The sequence below is a fragment of the Bos grunniens genome, chromosome 13 (genome assembly GCF_055505025.1).
Source record: "Bos grunniens cultivar Pamir isolate PY7600 chromosome 13, Bosgru_T2T1.0, whole genome shotgun sequence".
Taxonomy (NCBI): Eukaryota; Metazoa; Chordata; class Mammalia; order Artiodactyla; family Bovidae; genus Bos; species Bos grunniens.
This window is the reverse complement of record NC_141177.1, coordinates 36754303-36780182: the sequence shown is the minus strand read 5'-3', so window position 1 is coordinate 36780182 and position 25880 is coordinate 36754303. Positions and strand designations below refer to the sequence as shown.

The 25880-nt window shown below is 43.8% G+C and overlaps 1 protein-coding gene across 5 annotated transcripts in view; it reads left to right on the top strand.

The window, feature by feature from the left end:
• The window catches only part of DIP2C (DIP2 acetate--CoA ligase C (putative)), a 292447-nt gene that overhangs the window by 243614 nt on the left and 22953 nt on the right, over positions 1 to 25880 (top strand). For all 5 annotated transcript variants that reach the window (XM_086333509.1, XM_086333507.1, XM_086333508.1 and 2 more), the window contains 8 exons: positions 543 to 652; positions 1896 to 1976; positions 7457 to 7580; positions 8058 to 8179; positions 9038 to 9149; positions 9238 to 9347; positions 15071 to 15201; positions 22981 to 23149. In XM_086333509.1, the coding sequence (XP_086189635.1) occupies positions 543 to 652; positions 1896 to 1976; positions 7457 to 7580; positions 8058 to 8179; positions 9038 to 9149; positions 9238 to 9347; positions 15071 to 15201; positions 22981 to 23149 (959 nt within the window). The remainder of the gene's footprint in view (positions 1 to 542; positions 653 to 1895; positions 1977 to 7456; positions 7581 to 8057; positions 8180 to 9037; positions 9150 to 9237; positions 9348 to 15070; positions 15202 to 22980; positions 23150 to 25880) is intronic.

The window sequence follows — 25880 nt, the reverse complement described above, 5'->3', positions numbered from 1 at the left end:
GGGAACTCTGGACAGGGAAGTGTGACCCCATGAGTGGGCTCTGAGAACTGGCTGGTCACCTGCCTCTCGGGTACTGAGTAGTGCCAGGGCATCCACACCACTCTGAAGCAACGCGGACGGCACAGCTTCATGTAACTGGCAGTTTTAAGGAAGGATGCTCTAATGGTATCTGGTGCCTCTCATCTGTTCTTGTTAAATAATGAAGGTTATGTGGCTCTCTATCATCAAAAAGCTAGTTTTTTCCAGCAAAATACTGAATGCCCTTCACGGGCGAACAAAGGCAGTGGCCTGGGAGGGTGCTTAGGGGAGATGCTGAAAGCTTTATTTCTGTGCCCCCTCACTTGAAGTTTGCTCCTGTTTGTCTTTGTTTTCATGGTAGTGACTTACTTGAAACCCTGTTCTAATCAGGCTTTTCAAAGTCACATCTTTGAAAGGAAATCAGAGTAAGCTCCTTCCTGAATTGGGAAGTCATATTTTCAGGAACTTCGCTCGTGTCCTACCTCATGTATCTCCCTCATGTGCGTGCTGCTGCTGCTTTGCAGAGATCGGCCCTGCCTCTGTGATGGTGGGGAACCTGGTGTCTGGGAAGAGGATCGCACAGGCCAGTGGCAGAGACTTGGGCCAGATAGAAGACAATGACCAGGCCCGGAAGGTGAGAGCTTGCCCGGTTCCTCTCCACTCCTGCCCAGATGCTGTGTCACAGGTGTTACCGACTCCCACTTGCCTTCTCTGCCAGCCCAGTGTTAGCATTGATGGCCTTTCTTCCTGTCTCCCTGCAAGACCCTCCTGTAATCTTGTAAGGAAAGCGTGTTTGCTGGGGTGCAGTGTTTTAGGACTCCTCACGTGGCACAGAAATGGGTAGGTGATGCAGCCCATGACCAGCAGGCCTGAAGCCAGCATCTGCAGTCCCTATCCTGTCTTGGTGTTCCCTGCACACTTGTTCCTGGTTATCCACCAGCCCTGATTGGACACTCACACTGCCTCACGGCCACCTTATAGTGAGGTTTCAGTCTTTGGATCTTTGCAGTTCAAGGAAGTGTCAATTCAAAACCCAGGTTTAAAAGCCAGACATTCTTAAAGCAGCATTGGGAGTTGTAGGAGGAATATTTGGGCCCCACTCCACATAAGCACTAGAGACACAGTTTGTCCCACGCAGCTGCAAGTCCCTGTTATAGCATTCAGCTGGAGAACTCTGGTGATTCACCAAAAGGTGGTCCCACTCTGTGGACTCCAAGGAAATATGACAAAATCAGCCATTTAAGATGTTGCCAGTCTGGTAACATGTAGTAACATGTTCAAAGAAAGTACTTGATGAGCATGTTCCACACCTCACACTGCATTTCTATCATAAAATGGATTAAATGTGGCAGTTGCTGTGTCGGTGTCATGCAACAGGGCTGTCCTTGTTACTGCAGACATGTTAGTGGGTACATGTGATCTGTGTGATCTCAGGGCTGTTGCGTGCCTTCAGAGTTGACCACTGTAAACACAGCAAATTTAAGAGAGCCCATTTTTGAAACAGGGTAGATCTGAGTCTATCATTGCAGCCCCCAGAAATCATTGTTAAAACTTGTGGAAGCCCCAGGAGAAGGGATGTTTCTGTGTCGACTACTCTGTCTATAAGGGGAATGGCATCTTCCCATCCTTGGGCAGATTTCAGAGGCCTTCCCTCGTGGTGGCACGGCCCCAGCCCTCCGATTGCTGGGTCTGAATCACGCACAGTGAATTCCAGTCACTGCCAGGAAAGCATTGTAAACGCCTGCTTATCCGGTTGATTATATTTGTCAGAGATTATCCTCTCCCGACTTAAGGCACTGACAGACCCTACTGTTAGATGCTGAGGCCAGCCCAAATGCCCAGGATGGTCTGGACCTAACAGCTGTGCTCTGTTCCAGTTCCTGTTCCTCTCGGAGGTCCTGCAGTGGAGGGCGCAGACCACCCCTGACCACGTGCTGTACACGCTGCTCAACTGTAGGGTGAGGCCCCACCCGTGTACCCTGGTGTTGCCTGTGTGCGCGCCATGATTTCATGCTGCTGTTCCATACTCTCCACTCAAACCTTTCTCCGTCTTACCTGAATCCTTTTGTTTGTTTGTTGGTATTTTGATTGAGACCTTTTACCTAAGAAAGGTCACTTTTTAATATAAGGGTTTGAGTGTGTGCGTGCGTGTGCGTGCGTGTGTGTGTGTGTACATGTGCTTAGTCGCTTGGTTGTGTCTGACTCTCTGCAACCCTTTGGACTATAGCCCTCCAGGCTCCTCTCTCCATGGGATTGTTCAGGCAAGAATACTGGAGTGAGTTGCCATTTCCTCCTCCAGGGGATCTTCCCAACTCAGGGATCGAACCCATGTCTCCTATGTCTTCTGCATTGCAGGCAGATTGTTTACCTGCTGAGCCATCAGTTGTATATATACACACATACATTTATATATGTATATACTTACGTACGTATATATATACACACACACATATATATAGCATGTGTGTATGTATACACATATACTTGTGTATGTATATATTTTAGCAATATTTTTGCAGTATCTCCCCCTAAATGAGTGGAGAATGTCTACAATAGAGAACAGTTGTGGATCTGAGAGGTATTTATGTTTCTTTTTATTATTTAACTACCTTTTTTTTTTTTTTTTGGTAAAAAGTCATGTTTTAGTTATAGGCTTTCATTCTTACGAGTGAAAATAATTTTTGTAATTAAGGTTCACATTTACATTTCTCATTAGAAAAGTAAGTCATCAGATTGTGCTCCATAATAGTACTTAAGAGTAAGGCCTTAAATGCACAAGCAAATAGTACTGACAATGAGCAGTAAATGCAGAAGTCTTAAAATACACCTGTTTTTGTTTACTCTGGAAATAAAGCCTGAAAACTAGATTTAGTTAGGTCTTCTTGACTAGTGTGGATGCTTGCAACTTTAAGACATTATAGCTCTTCAGAGATGCAAAATATCACAATCTTTGTGCACAAAGGTGCCTCTTGTCACTTAGAGCAGTCAGTTAAGGACAGTGAAAGGAAATGCCAACTATGTAAGTCCCTCCCTAAATCTGTAAGTTGGACATCCAGCTGCAGACCAGTTTCGCAGTGATTTAGTTTGTAGAAGTACCTCTGGTCCTCCTCTGACTCCGCTCATCTTGACCCTGCATGCTGAGCTGACCTCAGCAGTTCTTGTTCACTGTGTCTGTTCAGACCGACCCCAGGAAGAGCCTTAGAAAGCCCTCCCGCTCCCCAGCTTCTGTGAGGAACGCTTGCTGTCCCTGCCGTTTGGTGCCTACACTTGGACCCTCTTCGTAGGATTAACTCTCTTGGCTCAGGGCCCATGGGTGCACATGGGATACGGTTACCAGGAGCCTTGTGTCTGATCTGAAGCCAGCCTGCCTGCTGCATTCATCTTTCTCCCTTGGCTCTGCCTCAGCCTGTAAACACAGATAAGGCTGCTTTTCTGGCACTGGTGCATGGTTGTGTCCCAGTTACTCTGTAATCATTGCTTCTGACTTTCTTTGTCCTCTGCCCTGGCATTTCTCCTGGAGACTGTTGGTGACTCCTTTTTTTCTGCAGCATCTCTTGTGGTGTCTGGTGGTTCCCAGCAGCACCTCCAGAGGGGCCACTGGAGCTGGAGCCTTATCCAGCCTGGCTTCAGCTTCGGGAGGAACTCCTCTTCGGAGCCCCTTCCCTGAGCTCCCTGAGGGTGACCCTTCCAGAGCTCTGGGTGAGAGGAAGTTTCATTGCTGTCACAGACACAAAGATTCAGAAATGATTTGGTTGTATTGGTAGACTGTAGTCCGGTCAGCAGGAAGAAACAGCTGGTCCAGCTACATATCACTTGGGGGCTGGCAGTGTGCTGGACAGGTCAACTGTGTCCCCATTCCCAGATCCTGAGTTCACAGTCCTTTGCTGTGGCCAGACACGAGGTCATTGGGGAAATGTGTTCACCAGAAATGAGTCATATTCTCGAAGGGGTGAGTTGTGGAGGTCAAGCCCATGTGTAATCTTACTTCAGGTCAGCGTGGGGACAGCATGGCCCACGGTAGTAGCCTTCCTTCAGACAGGAGGCCTTCCTTCCTTCTGTCTCCCAGGCCTTCTGATGTGGCAGCAGCTACATCCACAGAGCTGGATGGGTCAGCAGGGAGTTGGTGTCTGCGCTCATCCCCATCCTCCCAGAGCCCTGTGCGCACTCAGCATAGGTGTTCAATCTGAGCCGCAGGTCAGGAGCATCCTCTCCATGGCGGTCACAGTGGAATTTCCATTCACCCAGCCTTCTAGCTCAGCACCATCCAGTAGAAATCAGCATAAGCCAAATGCACAGTTTAATATTTTCTGAAAGCAAAATTTTGAAAAGGTGAGAAGAAACAGCTAAAATTCATTCTATTAATATGTTTTGCTCAATATCCCCAAATATTGTCCTTCCAATGTGGGGCCTCAGGCCGCTTCCAGGCATCCTCCATTCCGGATGGCCCCTCAGTTGTTGCAGGTCCCAGCTGCGTCGTGCCACCTGTTTACTGCCCACAGCACTCATTTGTATGCCCTCCTCCACGGCATCGTAGTCCATAGTGTCGGAGCTGTTGTGCTAGGCTTGTAGGCAGAAGTGAGGATTCATTTCACTGCAAATGGGGAAGGACTTATGTTCTTGGAACTTACATACAAAGAGCATCTGTTACTTTTTAAAGAGAAACACCAGCCAACGCTTTTAACTTTTTTTACATTTTAAAATGTGAATCATTTTTGGCTTTTTCTTCATTCCTGAGTATGTTTTTACTTGTCATTATTTAATTTAATGTAAAACTTTGCAGTTGTGCCATGTTTACAGTTACCCACACTGAAATCGTTGTCTTCAGAGTAGCAACTGGGTGGTGGATCATCCTGCATTGCCGTTTTGTTATGATACCAGCCAAAACCTCTTTCACGGAAAGTCAGCCCTAATTTTCTGTGATGTACCTTTTCCTAGAACCTTCTTATGCGGTGGGTTTCTGTACTGAAAACCCACCTTTTTCCATGAATGTTGATGAGGATGCCAGCTAACCACTGACCTGAAGATAAATGGCGTTTTATTTTTTGTCACAGTGAGCGCTTTGGAAAATGAAATGCGTGATTGAAAACTAGCTTTTCTCCTGAGGTGAAGGGCCCCATGGCAAGTGATGTTGCATGGTGTGGGGCTGGCCAAAGCCTGTGTCCTGTGATACTCTCTCAATGTTGAGCCTGCAGGCAGAGACCTGGGCGGGGGGAGGCTGTGTTGGGCGTATTGGCACCAGCTTGCCACGAGGGGCCCCAGGTCTGATGTAAACCCTGTGGGTGAGAAAGGGTATTTTGAAGCAGTGGCGAAGATTGCTGAAGGACAGAATGCAAGTAAATCTCACCATTTTGAAGCATCTGGAGATGGATGTTCTCAGAACCAGTGTCAGAGCGTTCAGCTACTCGTGAGTCATCGGTGCTTCTTGCATCTTATAAGGCTTTGTTATGTGACCGGAAAGCTGATACTGATAGGGGATCAGCACTGGCTCTTTGGATAACTCAAAGAAGAGCAGTTGAAAGAGTTTTAACAGCTCAATCCCCGAATGCTCGCTTCTTAAGATAAGACCTGCTATGGACCAGCACAGGCAGCAGGGTGGTGGTGGGAGTCCCCAGTTGGTACTGCCGCCCCACCAGCAACTCAACTGGTCCCTGGCCACAGCCAGGAGTGCAGTGCTGGCATTCCTCCAGGACAGCTGGCATGCAAGCATGGGGGCTCATGGTGGGGGGTTGGGGGTGGTGGTGTGGGCCTCACCTCGGTGTGCTGGGGGCTGGTGCCCCATCTTCACTTTGAAGAGCTCGCAGGACTGTTGGGTGAAGAGGGATATGTTTTGGTTCATGTGCACACGTGTTGCACAGGAGTGATTGCTCAGAGGACTGGTCCAGCTGCAAAGGCACCAGTTCTCAGATTTCAGCTGGATCCCAGACACCAGCCTCGTAGGTCTTTCTGTGTTTACCCGGCTTTGCCACATTCTGCTCTCTGGCTCTTCCACTTTCTGTGTCTTTTTCTGTTTATTTTTTAACTTTCCTCACAAGGAAGATGATTAAGGAAAATATTTGGGATGAGTAAGTTCAATTCAGAGAATGGTAAGCATAGCCCCACTGTGGGGGAGGCTGGTCTCAGCAGGAAGGGGCCTGAGTCTGCCTGGCAGCTGTCTGGATGGCCCCCCTTTTCCACCGGCCTATGTGCCCCAGGCCATCAATGATCTCGTGAGTGTTTTGGGCAAATGCTGGCCGCTGGTATATATATCCTTTTAGGGTTCACATCTCACTGGATCCCACACACCCCGTGCAGATGTTCTGCTTGGGTGGCATTTCTAGTGTCTCTTCACACACTTCAAGTCACCAGGTCACCCATATCCTTTAACGGCCCCAAAGATTGTGGTCTCTCCTGTCCACGTTTCTCCTCCCACACACCAGCTGCTCTCACCACCTCCCTGTGGACAGTCTTCTTCATGTCACTGTCCTTGGAAACTCCCCACCTCAACAGATGCATCAGGCTCCTGGTGCCCACCATCCTGTGTCCAGCTGCAGGGTCTTCCTCACCCAACACTCCTGTCAAGTTTGCACTTAGTGTAAGGAGAGGTCCTTCTCCCGTTCATCCCTTTTAAGTCGGAATTGATGATACAGCAGTTTTTAAATAGCTGTAGACAGTGATCTCCTCTTACCTGGGAATATGTGCAAATAAAAAGTGAATCCTCAAGGGAAACTTTTTTGGATAAGTTGTATGTTTATAATTTATAGTTTATTCTTGCTTTTATAAATAAAGAGTAAATGTCATGTATCTCTTAGTACCTGTTTTGCTACTGATTTTCATCCTCAGTGTTTTTTAAGGTACTTTTCAATCCAAATGTGTTTATTTGTTCCCGTGTATTTAAAAGTCTACATTAAATGAATTTGACAATTCCCATTTTTCCTTTTGTTTGTTTGTTTGTTTGGATGGTTGCTTTTCTGGGAGTTGGTTTGTTTGTTTTCTGACCTCCTTGACTTTTGATGTAGTCTTTTTTAAAAACAGTTTCAGTTAGTCCTATTTTTCATAGTTCAGATCCTCCAGATTTATGATTAATTTCTTATTGCCCACGACAATTACACATAAGTCCCCAAATTACTAGATTGATTTTGTTTTATACTTTTAGCTGTTTTTTCATGTCCAGTAATTGTTTTTTAAATGTTTCTTGTTAATGCAGATGTATCTGGAGTCAGCTTTGGTGTTGTACTTCCTAGCTACTGGGGAGGAGAGGAGAACAGAATGCCAGTGGTGGGTGGTCTTTTGAGGGGGTAACGAAAATGTTTTGAAGCCGGCTGTGGTGGGGGTCACACAACTCTGCAGATACATCCACTTAATTGTACATTTTAAATCAGTGAGTTGTATGGTATACAAAAGGCATCTCAAAGCTGTGATATTAAAAAACATCATACCCATTTGTTCTTGTGATACTCAGGGCACAATAGCAAACTCGCTGACGTGTGTCCAGCTGCACAAGCGGGCTGAGAAGATAGCCGTGATGCTGATGGAGAGGGGACACCTGCAGGATGGGGACCACGTCGCCCTGGTCTACCCACCAGGTAAGAAACGGGGTTGTGCAGACCAGCCCGTGCCTGAGGGACCCTGCATCACACCCATCGGTGCTCAATGGCCTTGCTGTATTACCACCAAAATGGGCCCCGACCCCGGCCTGGCTCACAGGGTGGACTGCGTGCTGCGTGCTGTATGACTGATGATAGGGGCACAGACAAATTGGTATTTCAGAGACTTTTGTATCAAACTTTATTAGCTATCTGAGGCAGTTCATTTAATCAGTAGTTAAATACTTGACCACTGAGTGGATAATCAGGAAGTTGAGTTTAAAGACTCCTTAGAGGGATGACAGCAGTGAAGCCTCTGGGCTGCGTTGGCTTCCTGTGCCTGAGAGAACGGGGCTGCTGGGGGGCTGTCCCTGAAGTCTGACAGACGTGTGGGGGCGGCCCCGTGCCTGCCTGGTTGCTCCAGGTTGGTTGTCCTGCTGCTGAGTCTCACTGAAGACTGCTCCTCTCTCTGTGCAGGGATAGATCTCATCGCTGCATTCTATGGCTGCCTGTATGCAGGCTGCGTGCCCATCACCGTCCGTCCCCCACACCCACAGAACATCGCCACCACGCTGCCCACCGTGAAGATGATCGTGGAGGTAATGGCTGCCTGCAGGGTCTGGCCCGAGTGCTGGGCTTATAAACTACAGAGCCTGGGCTCCGGGGCTGGTGTGGCTGACTGTAGTCCCAGCGGTGGAGGGGGTCCAGCCTCTTTGTTCTAGGAGCTTGCTGTTTTGTTCTGGAATCAAGATAGCAACTTGTGCGTAGAGTTAGGGGCTAGAGAGCAGTTTTGCCACAATGCGTGGGAATCAAATTCACTCCCTAGAGAGGGCACCTCTCTGGACACTGGGCAATTCCCCACCAGCCCAAGGAACAAACCAAGAGGAGTGGGAAAGTCAGACATTTTAACGTTTCTTTCCTCAAGACTGAAAAGCAGCCTGTTCCTTCTTGAAAGTATAGTTTGTTTTAACTTTTTTTATTTTTATTTTTGTCTGGTGAAGTTTAAGAGGATTAGGGTAAGTTTTTCCCCTTAGAGGAGGAACCCCAAGGGGCATCACAAATAAATACTTGTTTGTAGTTGTGTCAGAGGACCTTCAGGGTTGTCACTGTGGCAGTAAGTGCTGAGGCTGTGTGTGGAGAGTGAGCGTTTCTGGAGGATGGGGAGGGTGTGGTGAGAGTGGGTAGTTTGGGTGGTGCTTTCTGAGGTGACGGCCACACAGTTGACACCACTCAGCTCTAGTAATTGCCAGGGCCTCAGTCCGCACGAGCTCTGCTCATGTGGTCTGTGGTCAGATTCCCAGTCACATGGACCTCCGTTGGCCCTGAATGAGGCGGCTGTGCACGCAGCCTACCCTGGAGCTACACAGCTTCCACGTGGTACACAGCTGGCACACAAGCAGGCATAGTCCCCTGTCCTTTACCCTCCTCCTCTCCGTGCCTTGTTCTCTGACCCTCAGGTGAGCCGTTCTGCCTGTCTGATGACAACACAACTGATCTGTAAATTGTTACGGTCCAGGGAGGCAGCTGCGGCGGTGGATGTCAGGGCCTGGCCACCTATACTAGACACAGGTTGGTTCTCAAACTCACCAAAAATGTCTGTTTGCTCATCTGCTTTTCCACTAAGTCAGAGATGCTAACAGCTTGTTTTCCTCTCCAGATGATTTGCCAAAGAAGCGGCCTGCCCAGATCTACAAACCTTCCAACCCAGACACTCTAGCTTATCTTGATTTCAGTGTGTCCACAACCGGGATGCTAGCTGGAGTGAAGGTGAGAAACAATCTGAGCAGTGTGCAGTTAGCAGGCCATAGAGTGATGCTTAATTTTCATTCTTATGTGTATAGGGCTCTGGTGGGGCCTGGCATCGAAACACGGAGAGAGGTATATGCATACGTGTGTGTTCTGGTCAAGCTATAAAATGCGTGACCATTTCAGTAGTTAGCTAGGCTGACTGATTCTTTCCAAATGTTCAAACAGTGTTTTTGTGTATAACCACAGCTTCACCAGCCCCTGATAAAGAAACTGCCTATGTTTTCCTTTCTTGCTGGTTCTCAGATCCCAGTATTCTATTATAAAACTCTGTGCACAGGAGTTCCTTGCATTTTTAACACAGGTCTCATTGTAACAGGCCAGAACGCTGCTTGTTGCTGTTGCTTTTTCCCATCAAAAAAAGGAACTAGTACGTGTGTCACCTGAGTTAGGACTCTCCTAGGTTAGGCAGGGTCCTCATCAAGATACCGTTGAGTTCTCTAGCCTCAGGAAGCCCTGCACCTATTATTCGTCTGATTGCTGAGCTTGCATAATTTTCAGTTCTCTTGCTTAATTTTTTTTTCCAATTTTGTATTTGTAGTAAAATACATGTAACACACACTTACCACTTAACCAATTCAAGTGTGTGGTTCAGTGGTATTAAATTCATTCACAGTTCTGTGCTGCTCTCAGCAGCACTCACCTTCATAACTCATCTTCTAAACTGAGACTCGCCTCTACCTGCCAGCTTTCTGTCTCTGCAATTTTGACTGTTCTAGGACCTTGTTTGCAGTCCATGGGGTCGCTAAGAGTCGGACACAACTGAGCAACTTCACTTTCACTTTTCACTTTCATGCATTGAAGAAGGAAATGGCAATCCACTCCAGTATTCTTGCCTGGAGGAATCTCAGGGATAGGGGAGCCTGGTGGACTGTTGTCTTTGGGGTCGCACAGAGTCGGACACAACTGAAGCGACTTAGCAGCAGCAGCAGTACCATGTTTACGTAGAATCATACAATATATGTCTTCTTGTGTCTGACTTATTTCACTTAGCATAGTTTCTTCAAGGTTCATCCATGTTGAAGTATATATCAAAATTCCTTTTTAAGGTTGCGTTAAGATTTCACTGTATGTGTTTACCACATTTTGCTTATCCATTCATTTTTCAATGGATACTTGAGTTGCTTTCACATTTTAGCTATTGTGAATCATGCTGCATTGAGCATGGGGTGTATAAATATCTCTCTGAAACATGGCCTTTAACTCTTTAAAATATGTATCCAGGAGTTGAATTGTTGGGTCAAAGGGTAATTTTACTTTTATTTGGGAGGGAATTGCCATACTCTTTTCTGCAGTAACTGTCCCACTTTACCTTCTCACCAGTGATGCACAAAGTTTCCAGTTTCTGTACATTCTTGCCAACACTTGGAATTTATTTTCTGTTGGTTTTTCTCTTTTGAATGTCTTCTTTTTCTGTGGCTGAGCCTCATGGCTTGTAGAATCTTGGTTCCCTGACCAGCGATTGAACCTGGGCCATGGCAGTGAAAGTCTGGAACCCTGATGATTAAATCACAAGGGAACTCCCTGGGCATTTCCTTTTTGTTTGTTTGTTTGTTTGAAGTGGCCTTCCTAATGTATGTGAGGTAGATCACACTGTAATTTTGATTTGCATTTCTCTGAGGATTAATGATACTGAGCACCTTTTGGTGTGTATTCTTTGGAGAAATGTTTATTCAACTCCTTTGCTGACTTTGAATTGATAGTTTTCTTATTGGTGTTGAGTTTTAGAAGTTCTCTGATACCCTTATCAGTTACATGGTCTGCAGATATTCTCTCCCATTCTTTGAGTTGCCTTTTTACTCTATGTAAGTGTTAGTTGCTCAGTCGTGCCCAACTCTTTGCGACCCCATGAACTGCAGCCCACCAGGCTCCTCTGTCCATGGGATTTTCCAGGTAAGGATACTGGAGTGGGTTGCCATTTCCTTTTCCAAGGGATCTTCCCAACCCAGGGACTGAACTCTGGTCTCCTATATTGCAGGCAGATTCTTTACCAACTGAGCTACAAGGGAAGCCTCTTTTACTCTATGGATAGTGCCTTTTGATGCAGAAAATTGTTTAGTTTTCATGAAGTCTAATTTTGTCTGTTTTTTTTTTTAACCAGTGCCTTTGGTGTCCTATCCAAGAAAGCATTTCCAAATCCAGTGTAGTAAACTTTTGTCCCACGTCCCATGTTTTCTTCTACAAGTTGTATTGTTTTAGGTCTTAAATTTAGAACTTTGATCCATTTTCTGTTAATTTTGTTTATGGTATTAGGTTAAGAGTGTAGCTTAATTCTTTTGCATGTGGATATCCAGTTTTCCAAGCACCATTTGTTGAAAGGACTGTCCTTTCATTGGATGGTCTTGGCATTCTTATCAAAAATACATTTGATCACCCCCACTTAGTTAGCATCATGCTCGAGAGTGAGAGGTTGAAAGATTTCCAGAGAAAAGGCAAGATTTCTTCTAAGATCAGGAAGCCACTCTTGTTCAGTATAGTGTTGGAAGTCCTAAGCAGAGAAATTAGGCAAGAAAAAGAAATACAAGGCATCTCAGTTGGGAAAGGAAGAATTAAAATTGTCACTTATTTGCAGATGACATGATGCTTTGTATAGAAAACACTAAAAACTCCACTGAAAACTTACAATAAATAATTCAGTAAAGTACAAGATAACAAAATCAATACAGAGAAATCTGTTGTATTTCTGTACACTAATAATAAAATAGCAGAAAGAGAAATTAAGGAAACAGTTTTATTTACAACTGCATCAAAAAGAATACCTAGGAATAAATTTAACCAAGGAAGTAAAGGATCTATATACTGAAAACTGTAAAATATTGATGGAATAAATTGAAAAGGGCAAATGAAAGATATTCCATACTTTTGGATTGGAATAATTAATATTGTTATAATGTCCATACTACCCAAAGCAATCTACAGGTTCGTTGCAGTCCCTGTCAAAATTCCAATGGCATTTTTCACAGAAATAGAACAAACTATTCTAAAAATTAGTATGAAACCACAAAAGACCCAAATAGCCAAAGCCTTCTTGGAAAAGATCAGAGCTGGAGGCATCATGCTCACTGACATTATAAGGCTACAGTAATGCCAACAGTATGGTACTGGTAAAAACAGACACAAAGACCAGTGACACAGAATAGCCCAGAAATAAACCCACATATAGTGTTAACTCGTTTATGGCAAAGGAGCCAAGAATATGCGATGGGAAAGAGCAGACTTTAAGTAAATGTGCTTGGAGGATTGGACAGCCACATGCTAAAGAATGAAACTGGAACAATTTTCTGCGTCTGTAAAAATGAACTCAAAGTGAATTAAAGACTTGAACATAAGACCTGAAACCATAACTCTTCTAGGAGAAAACATAGGGGTCAGCTCCTAGACATCGGTCTTGGAGATTTTAGTTTGACATCAATAGCAAAGGAAACAAAAGTTAAGCAAGTGGAACTACATCAAACCAAAAGCTTTTGCACAGCAAAGGAAACCAACCAATGAAAAGGCAACCTAGTGAACGGGAGGAAATATTTGCAAACCACATATTGATAATGGGTTAATATCCAAAATATGTAAAGAACCCGTACAACTTAAGAGCAGAAAAACAATTGCTTAAAAATGGGCAGGGGATGTAAATAGACATTTTTCTGAAAAAGATATACAGATGGACAACAGGTACAAGAATATATGCTCAGCATCACTAATCATCAGGGAAATGCAAATGAAAACCACAGTAAGCTATCGCTTCACACTTGTCAGGATGGCCATCATCAAAAATACAAGAGAGAACATGTTGATGAGGGTGTGGAGAAAGAGAAACCCTTGTGCACTGTTGGTGGAAATGTAACCTGGTGTAGCCACTATGAAAAACAATGTAGAGGTTCCTCAAAGAGTTAAAAATAAAACTACCATATTATCCAAAAATTCCGCTTCTGGGTATTGATCTGAAGAAAATAAAAACACTAACTCAGAAAGATGTCTGCACCCCAGTGTTCATAGAGCATTATTTTACAATAGCCAAGATATGGAAACAATATCAGTGTCCGTTGGCAGATGAATGGATAAGAAAAATGAGACATGCCTGCCCACTCACCCACACCATCTATAAGCACACAGTGCAGTATAATTCAGCCACTAGAAAGAAGGAAATTCTGCCATTTGTAACAACATGAGTGAACCTGAAGGACATCATGCTAAGTCAGAAAGACAAATGCTATGTGATCTCACTTATATGTGAAATATTTTTTTTTAAAAACCAAGCTCATAGAGAAAACAGATTGGTGATGGGCAAAAATAGGTGCAGGGAGCCAAAAGGTACAGGCTTCCAGTTATAAATAAGGGCTGTGGATGTATTGTACAGCATGGAAATGGTAGTTAATAGTGTACTGTGTTGCGTACTTGGAAGTTGGTAAGAGAGTAAATCTTAGTAGCGCTCTTCATTAGACTTACTGTGGTGATCATTTTGTAAGACATACACATATATATGTTGTGTACCTGAAACTAGCATAATGATGTAGATCATTTATACCTCAATCAATCAGTCAATTGTATGTGAAGTCTAGGGAAAAATAAATTAATGAAAAAAATTTTTAAAGTCATTTCACCATGTATGTGAGGTTTTATTTCTGGGCTATCTATTCGATTCTGTTTTTCTCTGTGTCTGTCTTTATGCCACTACCACACTGTTTTGATTACAGTAGCTTTCTACTAAGTTTTTAAATCAGAAAGGGTGAGTCCTCTGACTTTGTTGTTCTTTTTCAAGAAGCATCAGTAACATTCAGAGAAATCCAATCAGATGACCAAGAGCTTTTATTAGCCAGCTTGGGAAAAGAGATGAGACACACCAGGAGTGAGGGCCTTCCGTCCTAGCATGTAGGATCCCTGTCAAATTCTGCCCAGATGCTCTGCGCTGGTCCCTTTTACAGTTCAGCTCTGGGTGATGTGCACTCCACACTAACTTGAGAAGTGTCTAAGACCATGAAGTTGGTTAAGTTTTCTGGGCTGCTTTTACTTTCCTGTTCCTCTTAGATTAGTTTGGCTAGAAAGCATCTGTGAAAATTGATGTTATTAGATATAATTTTTCTATATTTTAAAAGAATTCACATTCCATACTGACTGTTGTGGGACTGGCTGCTGCCTTTAAAGAAACTCTTAACTGTAGCTATGCTGAGACTGGACTTGGGTTTCAGTCAAATGACAAGCTTATCTCACTGCACAAATGGGTGTGACCTTCAGCGAATCTTTACCAACAGGAGTTGTGCGTCCAATGTGCTCTGCTGGTCCCTCTGCTGCATGACAGGTGCAGGGCTGGGTCTGGAGGTGAAGCACGAGTCAGGTGTTGTCTCTGCCTGGAGAGGGCACATGATTGGTCACATGTCCCCATGTACTGTACAGGCTGTGGTGGGGTCGCAGTCGAAGCCACCATTCAAATGCAAGACGTCCTGACCTCATGGGCTAGAGTTACTAGACCAGGAAATTTTGCTTGTGGCTTACTCACTGAAAACGGGAAGACTATTGAGAACCCACAGCCTACCCTCTCCTAACGGAACCAGAGCTTGGCTACAATTGTCCTGTCTGAAACCACCCTTAGCATTGGTGTCTGGTCCAGTGCGTTCTGTGCAGCCTGTGGTGGTGCAGGAGTCCTGAGGCTGGGCTGCAGCTCTGGCGCCTGACACAGCCTTGCTGTCTTGCAGATGTCTCATGCAGCCACCAGTGCCTTCTGCCGTTCTATTAAGCTGCAGTGTGAGCTCTACCCCTCGAGAGAAGTGGCCATTTGCTTGGACCCTTACTGTGGACTTGGGTTTGTCCTGTGGTGCCTCTGTAGGTGAGTTTTCTCTGTATCTCTATGATATAAGTAATAATCATGCATGCTTTTTCAGATCACCTGTGAGCTCAGACCTGCTCATGGGAGGGGGCTGCCTGCAGGATGTGGCTCCCTCTCAGCTTGGCTCTGCATGCTGGTAGCCAGGTAGCCACACTGTCCAGCGTCTGGAAAGTTAGTCTCTGTAAAATTTGCTGAAACTAACAGAGACAGCATCTGGGTCCGCTCTGAGAAGCTGTCTGTTGGGAACCTGTTTTCCAAGCAACTCCCAGACCTTGGGCTTGCTTCTTATAGCTCCAAATCTTTGCATATGTCCCAGGCCTAGAACTGTGACCAGGGGCATCCAGGCTCTTTCCTCCTCAGCTTCTCCCTGACTCTAGTTGGGGGATGCTGGGAGCAGGCTCCTCTCCCCTCCTGGCAGGTATCAACAGTATGTATGGAAAGAATGAATGTTTATTGGCATTTTTCTCTAATTGTACATATATGTTCATCGTAGAAACTTTAGAAAACACAAAATAATATTAAGAAGAAAATTAAGCTTTCCATAAGTATACAACCTAGTGAAAGTGAAAAAAAGTGAAAGTCGCTCAGTTGTGCCCAACTCTTTGCAAACCCCATAGACTATACAGTCCATGGAATTCTCCAGGCCAGAATCCTGGAGTGGGTAGCCTTTCCCTTTCCCAACCCAGTTCTCCTGCATTGCAGGCAGATTCTTTACCAGTTGAGCCACAAAGGAAGCCCAAGAATACTGGAGTAGGTGGCCTAACCCTCCTCCAGTGGATCTTCCCAACCCAGGACTCAGACTAGGTTCTCCTGCATTGCAGGCAGATTCTTTACCAACTGAGCTATCAGGGTGATTCCACTAAATACACTATTAGCATTTTGGCATATAGTCTTTCAGATTTTATTTTCTAATATAGTGTACTACTTTTTATTAACATTTTCAAATATATGCAAGTATTTTAAGTGTGTAGAAATGCTATAACAAACACCAGGGCCCAGCAGCCAGCTTCACATGGACTGTGTTTTGCCAGTTTTGTGTCAGGGTGATGGAAGTGTTCTAGACTGCATTGTGGTGAGCATTGTATGACTCTGCAAATTTGTCAAAGTTCTTTTAATTCTGTGCTTCAAATGGTTGGATATATGATATGCAAATTATACCTAAGTAAAACTTGTTTTGTTTTAAAAGAAAACTCCTTTCCTTGAAGTAACTGAGGTATATGGCACAGAACCTTCCCTGCCCATTCAGGAGGCTAGTGTGACACCACAGGGCAACATGTGTTATCCTGAGTTGTACAACTGCCTTGCTCAGGGTGCCCAAATTGTGAGAGTTATCAATTCTTTGTATGTTTTATCAAATTAATAATCTGAAATCATTGAATTATAAATGTATACCTTTATATTAGTTACCAGAATGTATTTTTTCTCTTTTTTCCTGGTCAACCATTTTTTATTTTAATTTTTTTTATTTAGGTTTTCTTTTTCAGAGCACTATTAGCTTCACAGCAAGATTGAAGGGAAAGTGCAGAGATTTTCTGTTCCACCCCACCCCCACATGCACAGCTTCCCCATTATAAGCATCTCCCACCAGAGCATATGTTTTTTACAAACTAGGAACCTACCTTGATGTATTATCATCCCAGAGTCTGTAATTTACATCAGAGCTCACTCTTGGTATTGTAGAGAGCCCAGAAACAGACTCAAGTAAGTACAGTCCTTTGAGCTTTGACAGACGTGCAGAAGCAGTACAGCCATACAATGACCTTTTCAGGAGATGGTGTTGGAACAACTGGACATCCATCCCCGCCCCCTGCAAAAAAATCACTCTACACAGAGGCTTTGTGGCCTTCTCAAAAATAGATCAAAATACATCATATACTTAAATGTGAAACATAAAACTATAAAACTAGATGATAACTTGGAAGAAAATCTAGATAATCTTGGGTTTGGTGATGACTTTTTGACATACCTCCAAAGGCTTGATCATGAAAGAAATAATTGACAGACTGACTTTATTAAGATCAGTTATCTCTGCTCTGCAAAAGGCACTGTCAAGAGAATGGGAACAGGCCAGAGACTGGGAGAAAATGTTCCCAAAGTGTTTTTAAATTGTTCTGTTCTTTTTGAAGTTAAGATCTAAACTGAAATAGTTGAGGTTTGAGAATTTCGCAGGAAATAATTTCTTCCCTGTAAGCAACCTGCTATTATTAAGTTGGAAAGTATAATAGACAGTGCCAAGAATTCAGTATTGGTTAATAAATGAAACAGCAAGCAATCAACTTTTGTTGGATTGAGACCAAAAAAAGGCAAGTAGAAACTTGGTGAATCAGGTTTTCTGTTGTCCTGTATTAGGATTTAATAGCTTTTTTATTAATGTTGACTTCCATTTACAGAAGTGAAGACAGAGGTGAAACTATGCTTAATTTCCACAAATGTGCTTAGTTTCTCCAACCTTGAACTCCACCCCATGGACCCCACCTTTTCATGCCCATAGCAGTCTGATCAAGCGAATCTTTTATCCTGATGTGTATTCTTAAGAAAGCTAGTAATAGGTGATTTGCATTTTGTTTTCTTCATTTTGGGTCTCCTTATGACAGGATTTAAAAGGAAAATGCTGATAACAATATGGAAACGATAGATTGTCATAATTAAGAAGTGTATCGTTATAGGGTGTTTATGTACATTTTGGTTCCCTAACACACAGGACTCCAGTGTTGTTAACTGAGCTTGGTGTGTGCTGGAAAATGGGATTCCATGGTGACAGAGAAGTGTGTAAACTGGAGCTGGAACAGAAGCCAGGCAGGGGTTCTAGTTCAGGTGGTCCAGTTCATCCTGATTCACGAGTGGGTTGAATAACATTCAGCGCTCATGGAAAACTCCCAAGCCGTGTTTCCTGGTGGATAATTATGACTTGTATGGTGCACGATGTGCAGGGTTGTTAGATCTTGGGCTGTTACCTGGCACTGATCCAATTTTGGCCAGGATTGTTCTTTTAACATCCATTCAGCAGAGGTAAATTTTTCATTATTTTTATTTCTTCCTGCTTAATGCTGCCTTGAGGATTCTCATTGAAGTTGGCACCTGAGCTAAAAAGAAAGCTCTAATTCAGGATCATTCCACACATGGTCTGTAGGCTGATTCTGGAGTGCCACATTGCAAAGGGCAGAGGGTCCGTTGGTGCCTATGGCACTAAACACCAAGGAGTCGTTCACCTGGGGGCTGCCGCTCGTGTTGGTGTGCTCAGGGGCAGGGATCTCCCTTAGCTCTCATGGCCCCTGGAAAGAAGACGAGAGCTCCAGGCACAGTCACAGGACCTGTGTGTGTGAGGGGCAGCCCTGGTGTGCTGTAGATCTAGGCTTCTCTTCAGACCCCAAGTGTGTATTCTTGAAAAGCTGATTGGTTAGAATTGAGGGAACAAGTAGGGCATGCCGGTTTCTCAACCAAATGGAAAAACTGGTTTTAAAGCACTGCAGTATTGTATCGGATACAAGAACTTTGGATAAAAGCGTGTTTTCACAACTGCAGGGCTTGGCTCCATTTGTGCAGGAGTGTTGTTGGATCCATCTGACTTGCAGTAAGTAGCTGTTTGACTAGGATGTCAGTATTGTAATACAGATGTATTTGCTGTTGTGCTGTTTGATCTCTTAAATAACCACCATATTATAAAGTGATCCTTAAAGACCTCAATCAGTTTCCGAAGGACAGATCTTAGAGAAAAATTGACAGAATTTTGAGTGTTACAATTATTGGAATGGCCTCTTACTGAGTTTTATAAATGACTATGAAAATAATTTTTATACGTTTCCATAGGGCTCCAGTGGAATGTGCAGTTTTGCATCTTAGGTGAATAACAAAACTTTTACATTAGCAGGATTTCAGAGGAAATATTTGCAAACTTTCAAAGGAAAGTTTGGGGTATTAGAATCCTTTATCCTGAGACCAGGATGTACCGAGACCTGTCAGTATATCCTCAGAAGTCTTGGATTACCTGGTGGCTCAGATGGTAAAGAGTCTGCAGGCAATGTGGGAGACCTGGGTTCAAGCCCTGGGTTGGGAAGATGCCCTGGAGAAGGGAATGGCAACCCAATCCAGTGTTCTTGCCTGGAAAATCTCATGGATGGAGGAGCCTTTTGTTCTTATGGGTGGGGCCATGCTCAGTAAATCTTTAATCCAATTTTCTGTTGATGGGTGGAGCTGTGTTCCCTCCCTGTTACTTACCTGGGGCCAAACTATGGTGGATGTGGATGTGATATTGTGGATGTGACTGGTGATAGAAGCAAGGTCCAATGCTGTAAAGAGCAATATTGCATAGGAACCTGGAATGTCAGGTCCATGAATCAAGGCAAATTGGAAGTGGTCAAACAGGAGATGGCAAGAGTGAACGTTGACATTCTGGGAATCAGTGAACTAAAATGGCCTGGAATGGGTGAATTTAACTCAGATGACCATTATATCTACTACTGAGGGCTGGAATCCCTTAGAAGAAATGGAGTAGCCATCATGGTCAAAAAAAAGAGTCCGAAATGCAGTACTTGCATGCAATCTCAAAAACGACAGAATGATCTCTGTTCGTTTCCAAGGCAAAACATTCAGTATCACAGTAATCCAAGCATATGCCCCGGCCAGTAACACTGAAGAAGCTGAACGATTCTATGAAGACTTACAAGACCTTTTAGAACTAACACCCAAAAAAGATGTCCTTTTCATTATAGGGCACTGGAATGCAAAGGTAGGAAGTCAGGAAACACCTGGAGTAACAGGCAAATTTGGCTTTGGAATACAGAATGAAGCAGGGCAAAGACTAATACAGTTTTGCCAAGAAAATGCACTGGTCATAGCAAACACCCTCTTCCAACAACACAAGAGAAGACTGTACACATGGACATCACCAGATGGTCAACACCAAAATCAGATTGATTATATTCTTTGCAGCCAAAGATGGAGAAGCTCTATACAATCAACAAAAACAAGACCAGGAGCTGACTGTGGCTCAGATCATGAACTCCTTATTGCTAAATTCAGACTTAAATTGAAGAAAGTAGGGAAAACCACTAGACCATTCAGGTATGACCTAAATCAAATCCCTTATGATTATAGACTGGAAGTGAGAAATAGATTTAAGGGCCTAGATCTGATAGAGTGCCTGATGAACTATGGACAGAGGTTCATGACATTGTACAGAAGACAGGGATCAAGACCATCCCCATGAAAAAGAAATGCAAAAAAGCAAAATGGCTGTCTGAGGAGGCCTTACAAATAGCTGTGAAAAGAAGAGAAGCGAAAAGCAAAGGAGAAAAGGAAAGATATAAGCATCTGAATGCAGAGTTCCAAAGAATAGCAAGAAGAGATAAGAAAGCTTTCCTCGGGGATCAATGCAAAGAAATAGAGGAAAACAACAGAATGGGAAAGACTAGTGATCTCTTCCAGAAAATTAGAGATACCAAGGGAACATTTCATGCAAAGATGGGCTCAATAAAGGACAGAAATGGTATGGACCTAACAGAAGCAGAAGATATTAAGAAGAGGTGGCAGGAATACACAGAAGAACTATATAAAAAAGATCTTCACAACCAAGATAATCACGATGGTGTGATCACTGACCTAGAGCCAGACATCCTGGAACGTGAAGTCAAGTGGGCCTTAGAAAGCATCACTATGAACAAAGCTAGTGGAGGTGATGGAATTCCAGTGGAGCTATTTCAAATACTGAAAGATGACGCTGTGAAAGTGCTCAATCAATACGCCAGCAAATTGGGAAAACTCGGCAGTGGCCACAGGACTGGAAAAGGTCAGTTTCATTCCAATCCCAAGGAAAGGCAGTGCCAAAGAATGCTCAAACTACTGCACAATTGCACTCATCTCACACGCTAGTAAATTCAGTTCAGTTCAGTTGCTCAGTCGTGTCCGACTCTTTGCGACCCCATGAATCGCAGCACGCCAGGCCTCCCTGTCCATCACCAACTTCCAGACTTGACTCACACTTATGTCCATCGAGTCAGTGATGCCATCCAGCCATCTCATCCTCTGTCATCCCCTTCTCCTCCTGCCCCCAATCCCTCCCAGCATCAGAGTCTTTTCCAATGAGTCAGCTCTTTGCATGGGGTGGTCAAAGTACTGGAGTTTCAGCTTTAGCATCATTCCTTCCAAAGAAATCCCAGGGCTGATCTCCTTCAGAATGGAGTGGTTGGATCTCCTTGCAGTCCAGGGGACTCTCAAGAGTCTTCTCCAACACCACAGTTCAAAAACATCAATTCTTCAGCTCTCAGTTTTCTTCACAGTCCAACTCTCACATCCATACATGACCACTGGAAAAACCATACCCTTGACTAGACGGACCTTTGTTGGCAAAGTAATGTCTCTGCTTTTCAATACGCTATCTAGGTTGGTCATAACTTTTCTTCTAAGGAGTAAGCGTCTTTTAATTTCATGGCTGTAGTCACCATCTGCAGTGATTTTGGAGCCCAAAAAAATAAAGTCTGACACTGTTGCCACTGTTTCCCCATCTATTTCCCATTACTCAGCTCTAAAAAAAGAATGAAATAATGCCGTTTGCAGCACCATGGATTGATCTACAGATTATCATGCTAAGTGAAATAAGCCAGAGAGAGATAACATATGACATTGCTTATATGTAGAATCCAAAAGAAAAAAGATACAAAGGAGTTTATTTACAAAGCAGAAATAGACCCACTGACATAGAAAACAAACTTATGGTTACCAAAGGGAAAAGTGGTGGGGAGAGGGATAAATTAAGAGTTTGAGATTAACATATACACACTATTATATATAAAATAAAATAGGTAACGGGAACTATACTCAATATTTTGTATTGCCATATGAGGAAAAAGAATCTGAAAAAATACATCTGTGTGTGTGTATAACTGACTCACTGTGCTGTACCCTACGAGCTAACAGCTTTGTCAGTCAGCTACTCCATCCAGGCGTCCCTGGGGCTCAGATGGTGAAGAACCCGCCTACTGTGTGGGAGACCTGGGTTCAACCCCTGGGTTGGGAAGATCCCCTGGAGAAGGGAGAGGCTACCCACTCCAGTATTCTTGCCTGGAGAATTCTATGGACAGAGGAGGCTGGTGGGCTCCAGTCTGTGGGGTCACAGAGCAGGATGTGACTGAGCCTGCACACAAGAGAATGCATGTATTTTCCTTAGTTCTTTTTTGGTATTTATTTAGATTATTTTGAGTGAAATTATAATCCTATTCTAGTTGTCTTAGTTTTATTTACTCCGAATGTCAGTTTTCTGAACTCAAGTTGGGCATGCTTTTCTTCATTTGGCTGTTTAGTACACATGTAGGCTGCATGGCCTCTGTTGCAACCCTCTTCTCTGCCTGTTGATGTGGCCACGGAAGACAGTACTGCAAGGACTGAGGGCCAGGTCCCAGTGAAACTTCGGTTGCTAAACCAGACAGCATCCAGTTCGTTAACTGCTCTTCCGAACTTTCAGACCTTTTAACCAAAATTCAGTCCTATGTTTCCTACTGTGAGATTCAGTTTGTTAGTGTAGTAGCTTTTAGAGAAACCTACCAGCATCGTAGCTTTGAGATACCTCACTTAAGTGCTCAAAATGACAGTAACTGCAGATCATAGTTACATAATTCTTTTGTATTGTTCAGAATGTTTTCATAAACACCTTTTGTTTTTTATTTAAAAACACCGAGAGTAGAGTTGATGTGACTGTACCCTCTTGCAAATGGAAGCAGATGTTTCTCAGAGGCCAGTGGATCCCCCTCCTCCATCCTCGCTGAGCCCTCCCGTGTCTCTCTGCAGCGTGTACTCTGGGCACCAGTCCATCCTCATCCCACCAGCAGAGCTGGAGACCAACCCTGCCTTGTGGCTGCTTGCTGTGAGTCAGTACAAAGTCCGGGATACGTTTTGCTCCTATTCAGTGATGGAACTGTGCACCAAGGGGCTGGGATCACAGACAGAATCCCTCAAGGTAAGCAATGCAAGAGTGCCTGGAGCATTGCCAGCATCCTGGGGAAACACAATATTGGAGGGCATGGAAGAGGTGTGGTGGGGCAGCCACTGTCACCTGAGGATTTACAGAGTTGCTTCTACATGAAAACCTCGTTTTATACCATGAATGTTTTCCCACTGCCAGAGTTAGAGATCAGAACATATGTTATTGATGTCTTTAATTCTGTTCGGGCTGCTCGGAGTGGCCTGAACTGCCTTTTTAATTGTTGGTAGATTCAGTTTTATTCCAGTGATGAGGTTACAGTCATAGGTCTTAATTTAGCCACTCATTTCGTTTTTCTTGAAGACTTTGATTGGTATATCTGGGTCCTAACCAGATTTCATTTGTACAGTTCAGTGAACAGTGGTTTGGTTTTATTTGTTAATATTCAATTACCAGTATGTGATAGCCGAGGACATCTGGGTAGACATACCATAATGTTCAAGTAACTAGGAGAGAATAATTGTAAGACCTATTATTGTTAGTATTCCAATTGTTCACTGTTTCTATGCTCATATGTGAGAGAGAGAGAGAGAGAGTGTGTGTGTATACCCAGGTTATATTTGTGTGTATGTATATATACATACAAATTACCTATATACTTGGCATTAGTAAAGCAATGTATTTCTCTCTCCTGGATTTTGTTTCCCTATTCAGATCCAGTGCATTAAGCTTGAATGAGAAAGCAAAATGCATGGTAACTTTGATATTAAGCTACAGAAATAAATTATTATTTCTTCAGTTCAGTCGCTGAGCCATGTTGGACTTTGCGACCCCATGGACCGCAGTACGCCAGGCCTCCCTGTCCATCACCAACTCCCAGAGTTTATCCAAACTCATGTCCATTGACTCAGTGATGCCATCCCACCATCTCATCCTCTGTCGTCCCCTTCTCCTCCTGCCTTCAATCTTTCCCAGCATCAGGGTCTTTTCAAATGAGTCAGCTCTTCGCATCAGATAGTCAAAGTTTTCAAGTTTCAGCTTCAACATCAGTCCTTCCAGTGAACACTCAGGACTGATGTCCTTTAAGATGGACTGGTTGGATCTCCTTGCAGTCCAAGGGACTCTCAAGAGTCTACTCCAACACCACAGTTCAAAAGCATCAATTCTTTGGTGCTCAGCTTTCTTTATAGTCCAACTCTCACATCCCTACATGACTACTGGAAAAACCATAGCTTTGACTCTGTGGACCTTTGTTGGCAAAGGAATGTCTCTGATTTTTAATATGCTGTCTAGGTTGGTCATAACTTTCCTTCCAAGGAGTAAAGTGTCTTTTGATTTTATGGCTGCAGTCACCATCTGCAGTGATTTTGGAGCCCCCCGAAATTAAGTCAGCCACTGTTTCCACTGTTTCCCCATCTATTTCTCATGAAGTGGTGGGACCAGATGCCATGATCTTAGTTTTCTGAATCTTGTGTTTTTAAGCCAACTTTTCCACTCTTCTCTTTCACTTTCATCAAGAGACTCTTTAGTTCCTCTTCACTTTCTGCCATAAGGGTGGTGTCATCTGCATATCTGAGGTTATTGATATTTTCTCCCAGCAGTCTTGATGCCAGCTTATGCTTCATCCAGCCCAGCATTTTGCATGATGTACTCTGCATAGAAGTTAAATAAGCAGGGTAACAATATACAGCCTTGACGTACTCCTTTTCCTGTTTCAAACCAGTCTGTTGTTCCATGTCCAGTTCTAACTGTTGGTTCTTAATCTGCAGATAGGTTTCTCAAGAGGCAGGTCAGGTGGTCTGGTATTCCCATCTCTTTCAGAATCTTCCACAGTTTATTGTGATCCACACAGTCAAAGGCTTTGGTATAGTCAATAAAGTAGAAATAGATGTTTTTCTGAAACTCCCTTGCTTTTTCTATGATCCAGTGGATGTTGGCAATTTGATCTCTGGTTCCTCTGCCTTTTCTAAAACCAGCTTGAACATCTGGAAGTTCACGGTTCACGTACTGTTGAAGCCTGGCTTGGAGAATTACTTTCCTAGCGTGTGATGTGAGTGCAGTTGTGCTGTAGTTGAGCATTCTTTGGTGTTGCCTTTCCTTGGAATTGGAATGAAAACTGACCTTTTCCAGTCCTGTGGCCACTGTTGAGTTTTCCAAATTTGCTGGCATATTATTTCTTGAAGTTATATTTATATAGCAAAAGAAATTTATAAAACATAATTATTATTCATGTCCACCTATGTATGCTACAAAATGATTATGTTTCATGAACTTTCCCACAGGGTACATATGTAAATGACCAAATGAAATAAATGAAATCTAAGCACTTCACACTTTGATTAGTTTAACGCTTACAGTGGCTGTCTGAACTGGATCCATTATTGTCTCCATTTAAAGATGAGAAGACTTACATTACAGAGAAATCAAGCACCTTTTCCAAGTTCTTATATTTAATAAACTTCAGGGCCAAATTTTGAATCTCTGGCCCCAGGTGCACCGTCCAGAGCACAGGCTGCATTCCCCCAGAACATGTGTGTGTTAGGGGACCTCCTGTTTGGCACACTCATCTTGCCCCATGTAGCAGCATGTCTGGAAGGTCGCCCTCAGCACAGGGACCCTGTCAGCTCGCCCAGCTGCGGCTGGCTCCTGGTGACTTTCCCGTGTGCGCTGGAGACCCCTTCGCTCCCATGCTCCCATGTCAGTGCCATTCCCATCACGGTCTGTGCTCTTCCTGGGCTCTGTCTGGGTGTGTTATGCTCAAGACACT